This window comes from Cnephaeus nilssonii (assembly GCF_951640355.1).
Source record: "Cnephaeus nilssonii genome assembly, chromosome: 6".
NCBI lineage: Eukaryota > Metazoa > Chordata > Mammalia > Chiroptera > Vespertilionidae > Cnephaeus > Cnephaeus nilssonii.
In genome coordinates, this window is record NC_137077.1 from 97,572,261 (window position 1) to 97,595,145 (window position 22,885).

General features: G+C 44.3%; 1 protein-coding gene across 5 annotated transcripts in view; it reads left to right on the plus strand.

The window, feature by feature from the left end:
- Positions 1 to 22,885, plus strand: part of MTUS2 (microtubule associated scaffold protein 2) — a 603,680-nt gene that overhangs the window by 489,645 nt on the left and 91,150 nt on the right. For 4 of the 5 annotated variants that reach the window (XM_079775057.1, XM_079775060.1, XM_079775058.1 and 1 more), the window contains exon 8: positions 4,868 to 5,079. In XM_079775057.1, the coding sequence (XP_079631183.1) occupies positions 4,868 to 5,079 (212 nt within the window). Of the gene's footprint in view, positions 1 to 4,867; positions 5,080 to 22,885 lie in introns of those variants that run through there. The other variant, XM_079775061.1, reaches the window with a different exon arrangement.

Consider the following 22,885-nt stretch of genomic DNA (forward strand, 5'->3'; position numbering starts at 1 on the left):
TGAAACAGGTGAAGCTGCCTGTGTGTCAGTCATCTGTCAACATAAGTTCTCCATCCCCAAGACCATAGGTGAGCCTGGCGGCTGTTGCTGTGCACCATCTGGGGATGGTCTCTCATAGAGCAGGCAGGGAAGTAAGTGACAGAGCAAAACTTCATGATGTTAGATAAAGAAACACGTATCAAAAAGTGACAGCACAAGAAAGAATACTGTGTTTAGTGAGGACCAAAAATATGCTACTGACTGTAAAATACTGATTAGACCTAGATAAGGTTTCATCTGATATGTTTAGAAAGGGCAGGACCCTTTTCCTCTAAAAGCAATAGAGTTATCCACCGCCAGCCTGTTTCTTCGTGCTTCTTTCCTACAGTCTTAGCACTGAACTCTGAGCCTTACTCTATGCTGGGACGTTGGTTGGATGGCACATGCACAGCCAGCCACGAGTCCCAAGCAAACATTGGTTTGGTGCCACAAATCAGCTAAACTGTTGCTTGGTGTGTTGATACCAAAAGCTGATGTTCTCAGGGAAGCCTGTATCTTAGCTCAAATGTTTGTTTGTTGGCCTGAGGAATAGTAATGTGGACTGAGTGTACTGGTGTTCAATAGAACACTAAATTGAGTGTGTGAATGAAAGTCTATATATATATATATATATATATATAGCAAATATGCAAAGTGTCCCCTCGGGAATTCAACCAGGAAACTGGGAGTTCGATCGCTCTCTGTGACATGCACTGACCACCAGGGAGTGGCACGGAATGAAGGAAGGCCCCTGCCAGCAGCCGGAAGGCCCCGATCAGTCCTGATCACCGGCCAGGCCTATGGACCCTACCTGTGCATGAATTTCATGCACCCAGCCTCAGTGTAGTAATAACATCAATATCAAGTAAGCACTGTGGGAGCCCAAAATATAACTTTCCTCCCACCTTCTAAGTTCTTCTAGCTGGACTAATAATCAAGTCAACATGAGATAGATTAACAGGAGAAAAATGTCAGAAGGTTATGTTACAGATGTACATTTGGGGGTGCCAAATGGTATGAGACCCCAAAAAAACATTAGGCAGTTGAGACTTATATGTCATCTTGAGCTAAGGAGAAGGTGGGGAAGGGGGGTGGTTTGGGACTTCAAATGGCAGGAAGGCAACTCACATGTAGATGGAAATGAATGTATGGTAAACAAATATTTCCTGAGCCAACTTTAACAATGGGACATAGAGAGGACTTTGAGCAAAGGGACCTTACTCCCTCCCTGTCTATCACACCTGGTTCAGATTAAACTATAGTTATCTGGTTATGGCTCACTTCCTGGAGCAGGTCCTCTACCTAAATTTCTTTAGACATAGATGGGTAAAGGAGGAGGGTCAAAGGTTCTTTCTGAGTCTTTTGTTCCATAATAACCAGCTTAAAATAATCAATATTCCAAAAGGCATATTTTGGGGGTGGCAAACTTTGCTTCCCTTAAGCACCAAGAATAGGATTTCAGGAAATCATTTTGTATTGTCTATATAATAAAAGCCCAGTATGCTAAATGTCCGGTCGACCAGTCAGTCATTCAACCAATCAAAGCGTAATATGCTAATGAAATGCTAAGGCAGCTCAACCGCTCCCTATGACATGCACTGACCACCAGGGGTCAGACAATCGACAGGTAGGTTAGTTTGCTGCTGGGGTCTGGCCAGATGAGCCAGATGGGCTGGCTGAGTAAGATGGGCCAGATACGCCCTGGAGCCCTCCCATGTTCCCTCCCTGGCTGGCCAACCTCCCACATCCCTCCCCGGCCCCAATCATTCACTGGGGGGTTCCTTGGCCTGGCCTGCACCCTCTTGCAAACCAGGACCTCTCAGGGGATGTCGGAAAGTCAGCTTTGGCCCGATCCCACAGACCAGGCTGAGGGACCCCACTGGTGCAGGAATTCGTGCACTGGGCCTCTAGTTGAATATAATTGCTAACCTAATAATAATGATGATGATGATGATATTGATAGTAATCCTATCTAATAAAGAGGTCATATGCAAATTGACCATCACTCCAACACACAAGATGGCCGCCCTCATGTGGACACAAGATGGCCGCCACAAGATGGCCAGCAGGGGAGGGCAGTTGTGGGCGATCAGGCCAGCAGGGGAGGGCAGTTGGGAGGGACCAGGCCTGCAGAGGAGGACAGTTGGGGGAAACCAGGCCTGCAGGGGAGGGCAGTTGGGGGCGACCAGGCCAGTAGGGGAGAGCAGTTAGGGGTGACCAGGCCTGCAGGGGAGGGCAGTTGGGGAGGACCAGGCCTGCAGGGGAGAGCAGTTGGGAGGGACAAGGCCTGAAGGGGAGGACAGTTCGGGGGGGGGACCAGGCCAGCAGGGGAGGGCAGTTGGGGGCAACCAGGCCGTAGGGGAGAGCAGTTACGGGTGACCAGGTCAGCAGGGGAGGACAGTTAGGGGCAATTGGGCTGGCAGGGGAGGGCAGTTAGGGGCAACCAGACTGGCAAGGAAGGGAAGTTAGGGGTGACCAGGACAACAGGGGAGGGCAGTTAGGGGCAACCAGGCTGGCAAGGGAGGGCAATTAGGGGTGACCAGGCTGGCAAGGGAGGGCAGTTAGTGGTGACTGGGCCAGCAGGGGAGGGCAGTAGGGGGTGACCAGGCCTGCAGGGGAGGAGAGTTAGGGGTGACCAGGCCAGCAGGGGAGGGCAGTTAGGGGCAATCAGGCCGGCAGGGGAGCAGTTAGGCATCAATCAGGCTGGCAGGGGAGTGGTTAAGGGGTGATCAGGTTGGCAGGCAGGCAAGCAGTTGGGAGCCAGCAGTCAGACATCCCTCGAGGGGTCCCAGATTGAAGAGGGTGCAGGCTGGACTGAGGGACACACATACACACACACACACACACACACACACACACACACACCGTGCACGAATTTCGTGCACCGGGTCTCTAGTAGTAATAATAAGAGGGAATAAACCTGACAGCCAAAAATACACAGCAACCTGATTACTTACTACTATCCACAAACTCACACGTGACTCTGTGTGCCCTAGATTGCAATTAGCTTTAATTCATTGAGCTAGAAATGTGCTTATTATTTCCTTCAGATTTCTAAAGAAATATCTCCTATAGTATCAGTGTCAGGCACCTGGTACCTCAATAATTACAACACTGGAGTGTTTGATGAAATCACCAGCCATAGCAATAAAATGGCAAACAGTAATCATGAAAAGAGCCCACCTGGGGTCTTAGGCTATGTGTTAGAGTTTAACGCACACAGTAAATCTCACATAGTTTGTTGGTAGTTTTTTTTCTTTTATGTTCAGTATTGAGAATATTGAAATTAAGTACATATTAACATTGACTTTCCTACAATGTGCAAGTGAATTTTCTGGAATATTATGTATGCTACTGTCATAAAGACAGCTTTAAAGAAGCAATAAGTTCACATTCTACTATTCTATTAAGCCATCCAGTTTAAGATATGTCATATGTGAGGCCACAATGGAATCTCAGATGATTTCTTAATAGTAGGAAGATTTCATTAAAACTGTCTTGGTTACCGTTAAATTACCAATCCGAAGTAGTTAGAGCAATTAACCATCTTTTCTCCTTAAAAGATGAGGCCACTTGTGTGTTCCAAGCCCATTTCTCTGCTCTGCCTGTGTATCAGGTTTTGATTTGCTTTATGTGATACTCCATAGTGATTTGAAGGTGAGCAAGAGGAGACAAAAGAATGTTTGAAGTATTAAAGTTATTTGTGATTGTGTGGTCAGTGTCTGTCATGTGCCCCAGGATCTACTTGGGCAAAGGAAAGCGTGCACTTTTGGGAAGTAAGTCCATCGTGCAAAGCAGATGTTCTCTGGGTGTCAGGTCAGCCCGAGCTCCCACGAGGAGGACAGCAGCTCTGAGGAAGACCCTCGCTTACCCAGGATCTTAGACCATGATACAGTGCTTGTCTGTGCTCTTTCTGGGGACCTTGCCTTTAGCCTTCAAGCTTCAGCCTAATAGTCACTTCTCCTTAAAGCCTCCCCCATCCTGTCCCCAACCCCAGGCAGAGTTTCTCATTCCTTTCCCTGCGTCCCATCACCCTGCCCATTCATATACCCCCACCATTTGCCTGGCAGGAACCAGCTCTCAGAGGCTTCCTGGGCAATGGGAAGGAATGAGCATTTTCTTACTACAATGGAACATAATTGGAGGAAGGGGTCAACACAGGCCATGAGATGTTCTATATTTATAAAGATTATCCTTTATAATCTGTGCAGTGAGAGATGAAGAGGAGCAGGGCTTCCCATGGGTGACAGGTCATGGTGGCTTGGACTGGACCAAAAGTCGTGGAGGTGGTGTGAGTGGTCACCTGGGGGAATATTTTGGAGGACATTGATGCTGTAGAAATTTAAAGCCAGAAAACCCTGGAGCAGAGGCCATCAGAGGTATGACTTGCATCAGACATCAAAGAAAGGGCCACTAGATGACCACAGAAAGGGAGGTAAGGGCACGTGGGCAGTACTCCCTGATGCTCAATTAAAAGGTTACTACCTTACAACTATGACTTTGACCTGAACTGATTGATTTACTTCCCATTAGACATTTTCAAAGAGTAATTCCCTTGAAGATAAACCATCTACTCTAATCTCTCTAAGCAGACCTGGAAGAAATGGAGGAAGCTGGAAGGAATTGGGCAATTTGGCCTGTTACTCTTTTTCCAAGCATGAAACTTGCACCTAGAACCACATAAGCAGAGCAAATATTTTAAGTCCCTGTCTGTTTTTTCTTTCTAATACTGACAGTGACAAACCATGACCATTCCTTTTTGGCCACTTGCTCTTGAAGAAATCCTGTAATGAGCTGTTGTCCCCTTGGGGCTGCATGGTTTTTTCACAAGTGACTATTTTTTTAACAGGATACCCCAAGCAGAGGAGCACGGTTCCCCGAAATGGGTTTTCCCCCAAGCCGGACCCGCAGGCCCGTGAAGCCGAGAGGCAGTTGGTTCAGCGGCTGAAGGAGAGGAGCGAACAGCAGGCCAGGCAGCTGGGCCTTGTGCAGCGGGAGCTGAGACGGGCCATCTGCGGCTTCCAGGCGCTCGCCGTGTCCACTCAGCACTTCTTTGGAAAGGTGAGGCCACATTCGATGAATGTTGAAGGGCTCTTAGTTTGGGCAGAGGGTGGTCACATTGGTGTGTGTGTGTGTGTGTGTGTGTGTGTGTGTGTGTGTGTGTGTTCACGCGCACATGAGCGCATTACTTTGGGTTTCGCATTTGCTTTTCAGAAGGTCATGAAATACCTGGCAGCATGTTTCGGCGCCAAGTTTATAGTGACCTGTGAAAGAAATTAGTTTGGGAAGAATGATTTAGTAACCTGATTCCAAAAGGGGAAATTGTGTCAAAAGGAAAGAAAAGGACATAAATGAACATTTTGAAGGTGCAGTTTTTGGAGGAAATGGAGCCCATGATTGTTTGCACTGCAGAGATGAGACAGCAGATTCTGAACTGTCTGCCTGTTTCAGGTCTCAGGGAGACAGGGCTTCTGCTAGTGCGATGTGCCAGGCCTGGGGCATCTCCACAGAGCCCGCTCCCAGCGCTCCCAGGGCAGATGGCCCTGGGGAGGCTTCCCTGCTCCCTGGGTTGTGTCTGGAAATGCAGACAGATCTGGCTCCTTCTCAGCAAGTACGTGTCCAGAGGCTCCAGGGCCATCCGGAAGAGAGTCTGTTATTAGCCATGGTATAGTTGAGCTTCCCACCCCTCAACCTGGAACAGAGGCTGGTGGAAGCCTGGGGTCTCAGTGAGGCTTTGGTGATTCACCTTGAAGTAGCCAAGGCATGTTTGGGGGTTGGTGCGTGGTTAGGGATTGAACTTTGACCTATGAGGTTTAAATATTGTGAATTAGCATATTAAAAACCCATAGGACATTTTAAATTTCACATATGGACCTCCTGGTATCTATAAATGGGAAAAAAGTAAAAATGCTATATAAGAAAATGGATTAATAGCTCTAGCCAGTTTGGCTCATTGGATAGAGTGTCTACCTGCAGACCGAAGGGTCCTGGGTCTGATTCTGGTCAAGGGCCGGCTCCTCCCCTGCCCGGGCTCTGGTCGGGGCTTGTGCAGGAGACAACCAATCAATATGTTTCTCTCACATTGATATTTCTCTCTGTCTTTCCCTCTTTCTCACACGCTCTCTAAAAATCAAAGGAAAAATATCCTCGGGTGAGGATTAAAAAAAAAAGAAAGAAAGAAAGAAAAAGAAAATGGGCCAGCCAAATTCCTGTCTAATTTAAAGAAGCAAATCAGAAATGTTAGGTAGCACCATGTCCACTGGTTTTATTTATCATCTGAACCTTCAAGTGTGGATGATTGGCCTTTTATGAGCCCCTCTGCCCTCCCCTGATCCCCAGTGTAGAAACCCAATCTGTCCTTTTCTGCTGCTCACTTCTCTTTTGCTTAAAGCTTTCAGCAGAAAGAACCGATTACCAATCTGTTTTAATGAAGGACAAGATGACCAGATTTCAGTTTACCAGTGATTTTAGTCTCTTCCATAACCAGATTGCTACCACTGGCAGTAACAGACCAATCTGAATTTCATATTGGTCTAGTACTGTTTGTCAACCTTAAACAACCTTATACGGCCACTGAAGTGGCTGTATACCCACCTGTAAGAAGTAAGTTACAAACACATTTTTGAGGTGCCAAAGAGGCCTTCCCTGCCATGGTAAATATTGAGCATTTTTCTTGTTAGAGAAAGAGTGGCATGTCTTTTGTTCTTCAGCTGGATGCATGTTTTCCACTGACTGTCAGGTCTTTAGTAAAGAGAGGAAAATGGGGTTGTTCATTGAAAATCAATGATGATATTCACATTGTTACTCTGCCTACTCTGGGTTACTCCTTTCAGGTATCATTCACAGTTATAGCAAATCCTTGATAGAGTTTCACGTAGATGGACATTGATATAACATACTGGTAATATGAGCTGTGTTTTACCAGTTGGAACTTTTGGACCTCATTTATGGCATCATGGAGGAGAAGAGAGTTTTAACGCCAAAATTAAGAGTTGGTTCTTGTAGTTTTGTATTTTTGTGTGTCCCAGGAAAATTCCGTGCTGGCCCATGGGCCATGAGTTTTATTTCTCTGCAGCATATACATGGCTCTCAAACCAGAGTGGGGGTCTGCAGGGATCCCCATGGGCCCTCTCTACTGCTGAAGCTGCACATGCCTGGCATTTCAGCAAGATGGATGGTAGACATGTAGTTCATTTTCTTTTCAGTAAATCACAACCAGCAACTCCAGACAGGCAGACAGGTCTCCCAAATGACCATGGCATTTTACCTCCCACACAGTGCCTTCTTTTCAACTCTCTCTCCAGGTAAACCCCAGAAGAAAAATGGACATGTTAAAAAAAAAAAAAAGCCTATAATTGAACACCAGTGGCTTCCTCACAGGTTGTCATACATCCTGTGTGGTTTAAGATGATTGATTTGAGAGATTGCTTGTAATGTCGAATGACACCAGGAGGTATGATGTGGGGTGAAGCACCTGGAAAACAGAGACAGAGGCAACTGGAAACCTCCAATGATGGAGCTTCTATGACAAGGATCAGTGATCCTGAGATGCTCAAGGTCACTCGTGTGGGAAGCTGATGCATTGTTATTATGTATTAGAGGCCTGATGCACGAAATTAGTGCAAGGGGCTCGGCCCTCGCAGCCGCAGTGGCTGCCTTGGCCCCCGCAGCCCCAGCTTCATTTGGAAGGTCATCCGGAAGGATGTCCAGAAGGACATCCGGTCTAATTAGCATATTACGCTTTTATTATTATAAACTAGAGGCCTGGTGCACGAAATTCATGCATGGGGTGGCAGGGGTCCCCTCAACCCAGCCTGCACCCTCTCCAATCCAGGACCCCTTGGGGCTGTCCGACTGCCGGTTTAGGCCCAATCCCAGGGCCTAAATCATGGCCCAGGGATTGGGCCTAAACCGGCAGTCGGACATCCCTCTCACAATCCTGGACTGCTGGCTCCTAATCGCTCACCTGCCTTCCTCCCTGGTCACCCCTAACTGCCTCCCCTGCCAGCCTGGTAGCCCCTCACTAATCCCCTGCCATCCTGGTCACCCCACACAGCCTGCTTGTTCAGTCGTTTGGTCATCCCTCACCAACCCCCCCTGCCAGCCTGGTCATAGGCAGCCATCTTGTGAGAGCATGATGGTCAATTTGCATATTACCTCTTTGTTATATAGGATGAGAAATGGTCATAGCCAAGCATGCCCACTATGAAGAGCATGGCCTCTCTAGCCAGCCTGAAACAGCAACATCTTTTTTATTCTTCTGGTTAGGAGACCCTGCTGGAACTCTACACATGTGTCTTTTCTACACTGTAGTATATTCATCTGCAAAGCCCCACACAGTGGAGAGGGTTCAGTGCCAGCAAGGAGTCGGCCAACAAGGAGTCAGCCCCACCTCCACCTTTGTCTAGCTATGGATCTCCAGCAAGTGTCTGGCTCTCTTTAAGCCTCATCATCATCACCAAAAGGAATAATATCCTTGCTGTTGTTCAGACTCCCATTAGCTCAGTCACCTCTGTGTGAGTCTCAGTCTCCTCAATTTCAAATAGGACTAATAACTCTTCCCAAGGGTATCGTGATAATGTTGTGAATTAATGGAGAAGGTACTTTGAACAAATATTCAATAAAACTTTTTTTTTTTAGTACAAGGCACTCGGGCAAAGTCCTACCCTCAAATATTTTACTCTCAATTAGGATGAATAAGACATGAATGAGATATAATATATAAAGTTAAAACACAGCAAAAACCACTCATTTAATTCTATATGTACATAAAGGTTCTGGCCTGGGTGTACTTTAAGAATAGTAGTACTTTTCTAGTCCAGCTATTGCACTGCTGCTTTATACTTTTTCCAGAATATGCTGATGCCATTAAGTAAGTCTCAGTATAGGGGAAGTCACTAGAAAAAAGGACTCAGACACTGGATAAGAATCTTTCATTTCTGCCCCATGCTTTACAACTCCTGGCAGGGTGGCTGTGAAAGTTGTCAGTTCACAGCCTGAGCCCAGTGTCCAGAGATTCTAAGACACAACATTTGAGTGCCAGCACCAGCCCCTTGCTTACTCTGGTTCAAGGCAGCTCTTCCCCTCAGGCTAGGCCTGGTTCTCCCCTCTTGCCAAATGGATTTACTAATATCTGAGTCTAGGACCAACAGGTAGTGTAGTAATGAGTGTGACTCTCAGGGACTCGCACTTCTGAGGATCAAATGGAACGATGTTATTTTTCTCTTGCTGCCTGGTTCCTGAGAACACTACTGGGAGTAGGTAAAATGATGCTAGTGGATCACCTGTGACGAAAATACAGGTCAGATTTGGGGGACAGTGGAGGGGAGTGGGCCCCAGCTCAGAGTCACACAACTCAGTGTGTCCTGGATTCTGCCCAGACCTTAGCAGGGTGGAGTTACCAGGATTCAGGAGGATGGGGTCATCAAGAGCCCATGATGGGGAGGCACCTGTCAAGTTCACAGGAAAGTGGGAGGAATGGTTCCCACCCCAAAACCACACAACTTAGTCATTGACACCCCTGAGTCTTCCCAGACCTCTACACCCTGGCCCAGGCAGCTGACTCCTCAACAGGGTGCAAGCTCTATAGTGTGGGCCTACAGGAAGTCCAGAGGGTGGAGCTATTGCTCTTCCCCAGGTGGATGCTACATTGAGGGATATACTCCACCCAACAAAGATGGTGTCTGTGGTGTAAGAGAGAGACTCAACATAGTTACCCTTGTGGCTGTCCAAAGCCCAAATCCCAGTCTCTCCTCACATGACTTGTCCTCTCTACCTTCTCTTTGCCAGAACGCAGGGTTGCAAATGAGCTTTTGTGTGTTGGTCCTTTAAGAGGGTGCCTGTGTCTCTAACAGACTGATGTCTCTCCCTGGTGGACAGAATCCCCATGGATTTTCATAGCCAGATGTTATGTGGGCACCTCTTCCCAGCTCTGGTTCTCTGAGCTGGGGAACCCAGCTTGGGGTTGAGACTCCACACTTCTCAGGGGGAACCTTTGCAGCTGAGATATCCCTCTGGAACCTCAGCCACCACACTTAGGAGCCTTTTTCATGTCTCTGCCCTTCCTACAAGTCTCATTGAAGCTTCTTCTGTAAATCCTTGGTTATTGGTTATAAGACTTCAGTTAGTTTTCAATTGGTTTTCAGGTTGATTATTCTATATTTTGGTTATAATTCCAGTTTGGTCCTGGGAGGAGGTGAGGGTAACTTCCATCTTGGATCTCTCTCCCAAGAACACTTCTCTTTAGCAGCCCCTGGTGGCTAATCTTGGAAACCATTCAGCTGGTGGTCCCTTATTAAGTGGTGTGCCTCACCCTGTAGCATCAACTTTTATCTAAGTTATATTTGAGGGTGTGTTTATTTTCATTTTATTTTTAATAAGATTATTATAGTTATTAAATATTTTTACATTAATCTGTGTCATTTTATCATTAACTTTATGAATGTGTCAGTAGATGATGGTTTTCATTGTTTTTTATGTATTATTAGTTTATGCAGAAAAGGCATGAAAATTAATGTCAAACATTTGTGTACTTTCTAAGTTTAATAAAAATTAATGTATCAGTCTCCTTCTTCCCAAAGTGTGTGCATGTGTGTATATGTATGCTTTCACTATTTGATCTTTTATTATAAACTAGAGGCCCGGTGCACAACATTCATGCACTGGAGGGGTTCCTAAAGCTCAGCCTGTGCCATCTCACAGTCCAGGACCCCTCAGGGGATATCCTACTGCTGCGGAGGCAGGAGAGGCTCCTGCCACCACCACTGCGTTCACCAGCCGTGAGCCCGGCTTCTGGCTGAGCAGTGCTCCCACTGTGGGAGTGCACTGACCACCAGAGAGCAGTTCCTGTGTTGAGTGTCTGCCCCCTGATGGTCAGTGCATGTCATAGCAACCAGTCATTTTGCTGTTTGGTCAATTTGCATATTAGACTTTTATTATATAAGATTTTTAAAACATAAAATGGTAGAAAGAATAATACCCAAATATGCATCATCTATACTTAATATTTATGTACATTTTGCCATATGCACTTTATCTGTGTTTTTGCTGTTAGTTAGGTGACTTACTAGTATTTTGGGAGGTACATATTTTTAAATATAGTTCTTCTATATTTCAACTTTTCAACTTCAGTTCACTTATGTTAGTAAAAGCTTTTTATCAGCCCTGCCTCTACCATATGAAAGGTTCTATAGAGGGTTCAAAAAAGTAGATGGCAGAGCTCCTTAATAGTAATATCACTCCTGTTTATTGACCATCTTCTATGTCGTAGGTACTTTACACATTTTTTTTTAACCCTCTTAACAACTCTACCTGATATAGATATTATTCTCATGGGACAGTTGAGGAAAGTGAAGCCCAGGGAGATTGTGCAGCCTTCCAAAGACAGCATAATAGAAAGTTATGGGCCACAATATATCCCACACCATATTTTTCCACAGTGTTATGATGCTACTTCTTCCTCTCACCCAGCCTTCAAAGTGCTCTTGATGTAGTTAAGGGGGAAAACATAATTGGAAAAAAACAAAAAAAAAAATGAAACAATAATCCAGAAATTAAACAAAGAGGATTTGAACAGAAAATGACCTAAGGTGAATTTTCACCTATTGCTGTAAGAAAGTGGTATGTGTTCAGGTGAGTGCCCAGTTATTGTGATTCAGAAGGAATTGGTCTGAAAAGGAGACCTGAGAGAGCCCAGATGAAAAATGCTCACAATGAGGGAGGAAGAATGTGTGTGAGAAGGGGATGCCCAGAGCCTGATGTTTGCAAAGTGGTGCCCCCTCCCTGTCTTTAAACTTTTGGTGAATGAGCTAATGTTCGGTGGATAGAGTTCTAGGGACATGAGGACTTTTTCTAAAAGAGCAATGATTCCTCTAAAACAGATCGCCAGCGCCTGGTTGTGAAGATGGCCCAGATCCATTGTCCTTGCTTACCAGTAGAAGCCCTGGGGTGGGTTCTTTGTTCAAAACAGTCTGTGTGTGTAGAAGGGGAGAAGCAAACAGACAGAGATAGAATCCTCTTGTAAAATAAAGGCTTGCTTGCTTTAGCCATTTAACACATTTAGATTTTAAACTCAGTGATTCACCAGCATGCATGTCTGCCCTGGCGCTCCAAAAGCAGCAGAGAAGCCATCGTGCCCATCAGCCAAAGGATTCGGTGTTTCAGAGACTTCCCCACTGAGTGAAGCTCTCAGAGCAGTAATTACACCTGATCAAAATGGGAAACAGTAAACTCTTTGTTGCTCCCTAAATCCTAAAAATGCCCATTTAAATATACTGTTTTGTTCCCCTCCCCCTGATAAGCATTGCCCTGTGATTATCTTTTCTTCCTTTAATTTTATGTTGAATAACTAAAGGCTTAGAGAAAGTGTGAGCATTTAGGTTGGCATTTCTGACATTTGTTCAGCATATAACCTGGTGGGAAATGTTAGTGAAGTAAATTGTTCCAATGATTGTTGTTCTGAAATAATGTTTTGCATCACAGAAGTAAGTATAGCCACACTACCTGGCTGGTGTGAGTATTTGCTTTTACTCTTAGGACTCTAACTTAAGGAAATTTTTAGCATAACTCCCCAAATACCACAATATTACCAATATCAAACAGGGCTTTGAAGTAATATGAACTCCTGGCCTAGGGTGTCAAAAATGGAAAACATTGTAGTAGGTGGGAAATAAATCTCAAAACTGCAAAGTTCTAAATTTTTATGAAAGATTCTCAATCCTGGGACTTCATTGATGACAATATAAATTTCATAATGAGGTAATAAGCTAAGAATAGATACTGAAGGTAGAAACAAGTTGTCCCCATTCAGTTCAATTCTCTTATACTTCGTCATAAGTGTTTGTTTGTTTTTTTTTTCTTTTTAATTAAATGACACTCCTTTTGAATATATTCATGCTTTGCATAACTGCATTTTGGTCAATGATGGACCATGTATATAATGGTGGCCCCATAAAATTATAATGGAGATTAAAAAATCCTATCACCTAGTGACTTCATAGCCATTGTAAGTCGTAGTGCAACACATAACTGTTTTGTGCCTCTCCTTCTAGCAATAGCAATGTTATCATCTAGAAATGCCTGGGGGCACTCGCCTAGGCCATGAACTTCTCATGAACATCTCTGCTTTCTAAACCAATGTTACAATTGGACCAACCCTTATGGTTCTTATCATTGCAAGAGGTCCTTCGGTGATAACCATTAGGAAACCTTGTAAGAAAACAACAGTGTATTACTTGCAGGTCCTGAGGTGTATGAAGTTGAAGTCATTTGTGGGGGTGGGGGGGAGTGTGGTACCTGGGGTTCTGCTTATATTGGCATTAAGGACGGACCTAAGGTTTCCTATGGATCATTCTTTATTTGTGAATTTAAACATAAGAGCCAGAATTTGAAGTGGGAAGAGAAAAAAACAAGTAGCCCAAATGTTCAGTTGTTCAAATCAACCAAAATCTAAAACAAAGATCCTCACTAAGGGGAGGCAGCCTGGCTCTTTATCTAGTGAGTGGCTGGTAGTGTGTTTATTCAGATAGCCTTCCTTGAAATGGATGCCTCAGCAATCCAAGCTTAAGTCAGGCACTTGTGTTACAAAAGAAAAGCCAACAGTAAAGGCTAACACCGCAATTACTCAAGTGCGTGTGGTGATGCTGGTGTAAACAAACCCACTGCACTGCACTGCCGGTGGTATAAAAGTATAGCGCGTACAGTCACAGTAGTGCGCACCACCGTCTAGGTGGTAAGTGCACTCTGGGATGTTCCAACAACCACGGAATCACCCACGGACACGTTTCTCAGAACGTGTCTCCTTCGTTAAGCAGTGCATGACCCATGACCATGCAGAGAGACGCCCTGGGAGAAGAAAGAGGAGTTCCACCTCTCCTCTGTAAAGGAGGCCTCAGGCTTTTTGCAGACCCTCCTTGGCAGTTGGGTAAATGTGGTCTGTGGTAAAAGTGCATGCCTTTAAATATTCTAACATGCAGAAGCCAGTGTAGTTTCCTACAGGCCAGGGAGGCAGCAGAGCGCAGTGGGAATGCTACCTTGTGAGGCCACACTATTCAACCCATCTAGACCCATGCCCTCTGACAAATACTAGTACCAATGTCTCTACTTAAATGCACTGGCACTCTATTTTTAAGTAAATTAAATGCTGTAAACCTCTCTCAAAGAAAAAAACAAGTTGAAGGAACAATAAATTTCAAAAATAATTACTGCCTGAGGAGATAGGAGATATGGTTTCCTCAACTCCAGAACCCTTTTCCTGTGACAGATGAGTTTTTTAACTTTCTGAAACCTCAGTGTTTTTATTCTCAAAGGAATTCAAAGAGCTGGGAGGCTTTGCTAGAAATAAATGATAGAGATTTATTCAAGGGTCTTAGATTTTGCAAAGGGGAAACACAGTTAGGCAAATACCCAGAAATATTCCAAAGAAGAAAGAAAAGTTAAAAATTTTTATAGTAAAAAGTGCATTCTTGAGCATAATGAATCCTGCATTCTTAGCCCCAGGATGGTCCAGAATGGTTATCAGTCAGATGCCAGGCTGTTAGGATGATGGATGCCAGGTCGTCTGAGTGACTGACGCCAGGTGGTCTGGTCATGCCTGGTGGTTGGATAATGGATGTCAGGTGGATGTAAGTATGAGTCCTTCGGGGGTAATCAGGTGACCTTGTGTCCCAAGTAGATCCTGGGAAAGGATCTGGGGTATTTATCTAAGTCGGGCCTTTGGATAAACTTTAACTGTGCAGGTGTCGGGACATTCAAGTAGATGCTAGTGAAGAGGCTACTCTACGTAAGCAGGACCAAGGGCAGGCCTAGGACCAAAAAGACCAGAAGCTTTAATTTCAATTTTAAACATACACAAAACTATTCAATTAACTGCCAGAGGAATTACACCACATGAAACATATGCAATTGCAAATCACACAGCACTTTATTACTCACAATAGTTCCTGATGCTGCGGGTACAGGCTTTAACGGGATCCCGGTAGTGCTGTCCTCTGGGGTTCGGAGGCTGGGCTGGTCTGGTCTGGATGCAGGGGGCCGGCATTCCTCACCGGGGAGCTCGGTCACATCTCATTGGGAGGTACTGGCCGTTCTTCTGTCATCTGGCAGGGAGAGCAGCACGGAGCGGCATCGCTTGCTGGACTGACAAAAGGACGTGCCTTTATGGTGGTCTCGACAGGTGAGCACTGTTGGCTGGTCAGGACCCATTTTTAAAGCCTGTTCCGTACCCGCAGCAGTTCAGGTGGCTATCAATGAATTACGTCAATGCACACATGTTCATCTCAAACAGGGCGAGGGGCTACATGTGGTTATCTAGGGAGAGTACATCATTCACACATATGGTTATCTTAGCAAGTCACTTCTAAGTCAGTAATTGAAGTTCAAATCCTTATCTATGGGGTACACACGCTTCAGGGCAGTGGGGAATGTGTCCCTAATATCACACTTTAAGTTTCGAGAAAGTTAACTCAAATCTTTCAAAACCTTTTAAACATTTTTAGACATTTTTTAAACATTTTTAAACATTTCTATATATTACTATAACTCCTTGGTACATGAGTCCTTTGGGAGGTGATCAGAGGTAGATCCAGGAATTGATGCAGAACTGGAAAGTTCAAAAAAGTTTACGTTCCCAGGCTCATTAGAACAAGGATGGAGTCTTTCTTCGTGCCTCAACCTTCATAATACTAATAGTAATTTTAGCAGCTTGGTTAATTTGCCCTATCTTCACCCTTTTCTCACTATAAAATGTGGTGACTAAAGGTCCAACTTCAGAGACAAGACTAGAGTGAAGGGACCCTGGCATTTGTGATTTGATTCAGTTCCTCTAACTGTGGCAATGCTGACACTTAAATGCCAGAAAATGCCCAGCTCCTCCTCAGGCGAGCTCATTGCAGGGTGCCTGCTCATTGGTGTAGCCCAATTTCAATGTACCTGCTATGACTATCACAGTTTAGAGAATATGTTCAATTTTCCTCTTTGGGAAAACCATTTTTAAGTAGCCAGTTGCTGTGTAGCATTTAAAACCCGAGTGAATTTCTAAGGATATTGCCATCTCCTACAGCTTCTCAGGGCACTGCCAGCACAGAGAGAGGGGGCTGTGGGTGGCTGCCTGATGAGGCTGAGCCCTCTCCTTGCCTGCTGTTGCCATCTGCTTTCCAAAAGGTGCATGTAGTGGGTTGTGCTGTACCTTTTCATCCAGGTTAGACCTGGGAACATGGGGCCCTTTATGTAAGGCACCTGGTTGCCTGTAATGAATTGTGCTGAGATCCTCCCTCCACATCTCCCACCCCACCTCCCCTCAGTATCTTACACTCTGAATTACCTCTGATCCACAGACACCTCACTGTCTACCCTAGCCATCCTGGTTAATTCAACACCCATTTGTTAAAGGGGAGATCTGAAAACTAGGTCTCAGACCCTGACTTCCAAGTCTGGAGGAGAGACATTTGTTAGATCACAGCAGAAAGGATGATTCCTCTAGCCGGGGCCCCAGGCCCCCCTCAGAGAGGACAGAGGCTTATGCACTGGCCTTCAAGAGTAAGTAAGACTTCAGTCCTCAGAGGTGGAGGATCCAGCACTGCAGGTGGCAGGGTCCTGGGAAAGGGCAGGACAGTGCTGGGAAGAGTCTAATTTGCCTAAAGGTTGGAGTGTAGGACTGCCAGTAACTGGAAATGGGACAGAAGGGTTTGGGGACTTGGCAGAGCAAACTAAAGAGAAGGGACTCTGTTTGAGGCGATCGGGATGCACCAAGAGTTTTGGACATGGTACAAAAATGTTTGGAGCTGCATTTGAGGAAGAGGAATGTGGTAGCAGGTTGAGATGGGTGGTAGGAAGAAAACTCCAGGCAGAAAAACACTGAGGTGGTTCTGCCAGAATAACTAACAATCCAGGGGAGAGGTGGAAGGTGCTGGAGGCTAAGAACAGTAGTTAGCATAATAAATGCGAGAAGTTGGTCAAAAGGCTGATGGACATCTACAGCAGGGCTGAAGATCTGCATATTATTACCTGCTGCCAAACAGCTGAGGGCAATTCCCCTAACCTGATAATCCTTTATTGTTTACCAAACCTTACCTTTGCTATGTATATCTGCTTTGCTAAAGGGAAAAATGTGTGAATAAAAAGCCGTGGGTCGGGACATTCAGAGAGCCAATCCACTAGATAGCTGGTTTCCGTCTGGCTACCCCAAAATGCCTTCCAAATTTATATTTCTTGTCTAGTTTCTATCCATTTATGTCGCAGCCCCTTCTCCAGATTCCTGAACCCTTGCTGCAAAAAGACTGCAGCAGGAAGGGCCAGAAGGAGGATCTGGGTGTTGATGGAAAGGGGAGGACAGATACAGGAGTGAGGCTCAGGGTCATGAACCGATTCTGGGGCCCAGGTGGTAAGTGACAAAACCTCACCCCAACAACTCCTGAGCAGAATCACAACACTGTGGAATGTGAGTGTTAAGAACCTAGGACCTGTGTGTGTTTATAGCTCAGAATTGTTTAAAGGGGTCATGGGTCCTCTTGTTAAATATCTTCTATGGGACTATACATTTTGAGCATCAACGAACTCTCCAGAGGTGATAAGGGCTGGTGGATGGGCATTTTTTCATTTAAAAAAATATACTTTTAACTCAAATATCACCTGTCCCTTTGAAATTCAGCATAAACTGTCTGGAATCTCATCCCACATTTCAGGGATGTCCTGTGTCCCATTCTCCCAGGAATTTCAGGTGGGAGGAGCTTCCATTATTTAGAGTTAATGTGTGCCTCTGAAATTCTGCTGCTCTTAAATTAATTTAATGCATGGTTCCTACCACCCTGCTTGTGCTGGTTGTGTTTCAGCAGCATCCCTCCACACTGGGGTAGCCTCCCTGACCCCCATGTTGATTTCCAACATCCTTTCTGCTCTATGATGCTGGAGAGTTATGATTATTGGGATAAATTTGAGGTTAGATGTCAGGAGAGAAAAATGAAGCTCTAGCAAATCAACATGGGAGAATTGGCATGAAAAAGGATGAGATTGACAGGATATTGTATACAGAGGAGCAAAGAAGACACAGGACACAGCCCTGTAGGGGCCAGGGAAGGAGCAAAGGAGAAAGAAGCAGGAACTGGTGAGAAAAGGTGTTGTTGGAAGGACGAACCCCTCCTCATCGAAGCCAAGGAGAGAGGAACTGCTGAAAGGGGAGAGTGCTCTGCAACAACAGGTACCAGACAGGGGGTAAACATAGGAAAGATTGAGGAAGTACCCTAGAACTTGGCAATTTTGGTTGTACACAGGTATGGGCAACAGATTATCCTGGCTCCCTGACAATCAAATGCTTTAGCAAAGCTTGGCCTCCCTTCTGCCCACTGTGAAGCGGGCACTTCACTCTGTGAGAAGTGGCAATGGTGACATCTACAGGGCATTGTGTGGAAGTGACAATCTGTGCCAGAGAGAAGAGCCCGTGCCAAGCATTCCTCCAGTTCCAGGAACTTTTCACTGAGCAGGTGCTGTTCCCCCCCCCCCCCCCCCCCTGTTCACTGAAGTGTGAGCAGCAGACCCACCCATGCCCAAAGGTAATTGAAACTAGGTTTGAAATGAAAAGCACACAACTTTCATTTTTCATTTTATTCCTGACAATCAAATTACTAAGACAGCAAGAATGAGATTTATGTGGTACACTGCAACCAGTTTGCCTATGACATAATTCACAAAAGCAATTATGTGTTGCACAAACTTATATCTGTAGTTCAGCCCCTACTGAGCATGAAAGTCCATCACTTCAGCTCTATCAGGAACAAAAAGAAAAGCATTTATATGAGACAAAAAATATTGAGACCCTGTTACATGACAATGTTCTCTTGAAAGCAAAGACTCTCCGAAATACTGTGCTGACAAAATAGATAGGAGGTGATAATCATTTCTGAAATTTTCAGTGATAGTATTTCCCCACTTTTTGTTTCAGTTTGAAGGAAACACATAGCCAAAAAACTATGTTTATTTTATAAGCACAGAGGAGGCAGAGGGAAAGGGAGGGGGAGGGGGAAAAAAGAAGAAATGCAGTAAATAGAAAAGTTACAAAGATATAATAGATATTAATGCAACTATATCAATAATGTGAGTGGTCCAGACATACCAATTAAAAGACAGAGATTGTCATAAATGATTGTTTAAGAACCCAACTGTGTGTTGTCCACAAGAAACTCAATTTAAATATTAAGATTCAAATTAAAAATAAAGGAATGGAGAAAGATACACATGCTAACACTTATTAAAAGGAAGTTGGAATAGCTATATTAATTTGACAAGCAGACTTCAGAACAAGTAATATTATCAGAGATAATACATGATAAAGCGGTCAGTTCTCCACAAGACAGAGAAAGCATGAAGGTAGTTGTTCACAGTTTAAACTGATTCTGTTTGGACCCACTGAATTTTACATCCTTTTGCAATTCTGAGAACCCTGTTGCTTTAATTTCAAAAAATCTGAAAAGCCTACAGAATTTAGGGGGAAAAGTAATTGTGAATCTCTGATGTGTCCTGGGCACTTCTATGCCTGTTATATTTTTGTGCATTATCTTGTTTAATGCTCTGGTTCATCTTTTGATGCAGATGTTAGGGTGCCCATCTTATAGATAACTCAGGTTGATTTGATTGAATAATATTTGGTTGATTATTTCATTCATCAAATACAGTGTGGGGCAAAGGTAGGTTTACAGTTGTTAGTGTGCAAAGCACAGTTTATTCTTGTATATTATTTATTAATTATTATATTACTTTCCATACAAACAACTGTAAACCTACTTTTGCTCCACCCTGTATTTAGCAAGCACCTGCTAAATGTCAGAATAATAAATGAATATGATACAAAATTTCAGAATAATAAAATGGATATGATACAGGGTCTTCCTTCAAGAAGATCCCAGTCAAATAGCTCACCTAATAGTTGTAAAGCTATTTGCTCCTCTTAGTATTGCCAAAGATAGGCAGGAGAGCTCTTAGTATTCCCATTTTCCAAATAAAGAAGCAGAGCAAGAGGGCTGTTCCTGCTCTAAACTCTCCTGACTAGTAAGTAGTAAAACCAAGACTTCAATCCAGTATTCCTTCCACCATTCCGACCATGGTATTTCATTGACAAAGACATGAAATTAATTTATTGTGATCAGAATAATGCAGAGGTGGGTTTAGCCTATCAACATTGTAGCTGGATAAAACCATGTGTGACATTTATTGCAGCCCCTGCCTCTGACCAGGGCTGCATGGAAAGTGACAGTTCCCAAAATGCCACAGGACCCCTTAACACAGGACCCCTTTTCAGGCAGTGGTGAGAGTGTTTCTGCTTTGATTTTCCTTATTCCTGTATCAATCTAGCAACACCAGGTGACCGAAATCTCAATGCAAGATAGCATCTTTTCTTCATGCTGAGATATCACACTTCTGACATTCAGTGAAGGACAGTATTCAGTGGCTGCAGGAAAAAGCCATGCTCCATTCAACAATACCATTGGTCGAGGAACACTAGTACCGGTATTGTTTTTGTATTGCCCCAAATTGCCAAATCCTAAGTAAAGCTCAGTATTTTGCCCCATTCCTGGGGTAAAAACCCATTCATGGGATACCATCCACCATGCCCAGGGCAAGCCATGAAACAGATTCAGATGTTTGTTGAGTGAGAGCCACAAGATGCTATGGTTTTTCCCAAAAGTAAGGTCTGAGCAAGTATTCAGACATGAGATATTCAGAATATTGGTTTTTTTTTTTCTTTATATGGTCAGAAAGTTTTCCTTCTTCAGATCTTAATGTGTACTATTGCAAATGAGCAGCTCCTCACACATCATTTCTTATATGAAAATCCAACACACAAACCAGGTGGGTGATCCAAAAGATCCCAATTGAATTCTGGTTTTGGGTGTGATGGAGAGAGCACACTCTGCCCAGTATCCCCCGTGGAACACAGCATATACCTGTGGGCAGAATGCATGGAGCAGCTACTGGAACTCTGGAAAGTAAACAGGTAGCAGGCAGACTGGAAGGAAGACCAGAATTTGAAGTATCACAGAACTGGTGGTGAATTTACAAGCTTTTCTCTCCAGTATTCCCTGGCCTGAATTCAGTGCAGTTCGAAACCTGGAAGTGGACACCTGGACATGGCGGCAGGAACTCCAGGAGAAGCCTCTGTTTCTGGTTCCAGAAGTGGGAAAGAGAACGCCTAGCACTCCGAGGGAGCCACGTGAATCTCCATTTTGTTCTCCATTTTCTCCTAACACCACCCTACAAGTGGCCTTATGATTGTGGCCACAGTAGTGGGGGCCACCGGAGCCTACCAAAGCCGAACCCCAAGGGAAGGGCACCTTCTCTCTGCTTGTTGTAACTGTGTCCCATGAGGGTGGGGCAATCTCATTGCTTTTGTTCTCTCTCTGTTCTCCTGACACTTAGCCACATATGTGAGCACAGTTGTGAGAAGTGTACAACAGATGGGGTACTAAAATCCCAGCCTCTGAGGACTAAAAAGGGGAGCTCCAGGAAAGCGGAAAGGACTGCAAAGGTTGGGGAGAGGGAGGAACCTGGGAAGGTGAACTTTTCAGTGTTTGTGAGCACCTAGGCCTACTCCTGAGCTGCACATGTGTGAATCTTACCCTAACACTGTACGTAGACTCCGATCTGGTCACACGTGGACAGATCCTAATAGCACTTCAAAGGCTTTTAAATTTGAACTGACACCAGAAGCACAGCCCACAGAAGGCTGGATGAAACTAGAAGCCTGCACTCCACCTGATTAATTTCCTACTCTCAATTCTCTACAGGATTTAAATAAGACCCAGACTTGCATAATGTAATCTTCAAAATGCCCAGGATACAATGTAAAATCACTCAGCATACAAAGAAATAGGAAAATCTCAACTTGTATGGGGAAAAGCCAGCCAACAGATAATAAACTCAGGATGACATAGAAGTTGGATTTACTTGACAAAGACATTAAATGCAGCCATCTTTCAAGTGCTCCAAGAATTAAAGTCAAGTACTCTTAAAATGAATGAAAAGATGTAATATATTATCAAGGAAATAGAAGATAGAAGGAAGAATCAAATGGAAATTTTAGAACTGGAAAATATAACTAAAATAAGAAACTCACTGGATAGAGATGACAAAGAGTCAGTAAAATTGAAGGTCCAGCAATAGAAATTAGAAAGTGTCTAATATGAACAACTGAAGAGAAATAGATTTTAAAAGAACAACAACAACAGAGAAGACCCAGTAAAGAAACAAAATGTTGAAAGCAGTCAGAGAAAAATGATGCATTACTTATAAGGGAACAACAATTCAAATAATTGCAGGGTTTTTTTGTTGTAAATCATAAAGGCCAGAATCCAGTAGAATATTTTCAAAGTGAAGAAAAGAACCATCAGTGTAGAATTCTATGTCCAATAATAATATTCTTTAGAAATGAAGGTAGGATAAGACATGCTTAGATAAAGGAAAAATGAAAGAATATTAAAGAGTATAAAATTAGACTTAACTGAAAGGCTAGGAGATTCAAGATGGCAGTGTAGGAAATAGCTGTAATCCACTGCCTCCCACAACCACATCAAAGTTACAATTAAAATACAGAACAACCATCATTTAGAACCACCTGAAAGCTGGCTGAATGGAAGTTCTACAACTAGAGAAGTAAAGGAGAAAGCACATTGAGACTGGTAGGAGGGGAAGAGGCACAGAATGGGCTGGTCCAACAACTAGGTGTGCCGCTTTTTTAATTAGGAGGGAGATGGTCTCTGTGGAGGCTGCCCATGAGGAACAAAGAGTCCCAGACCCTTAGCCCAGGGTTCCAGAGCTGGGAAAAGAAGTCCCTGTACTATGGACTGTAAAAACCAGCAGGGATTGTGGCTGAGTGACATGGAGG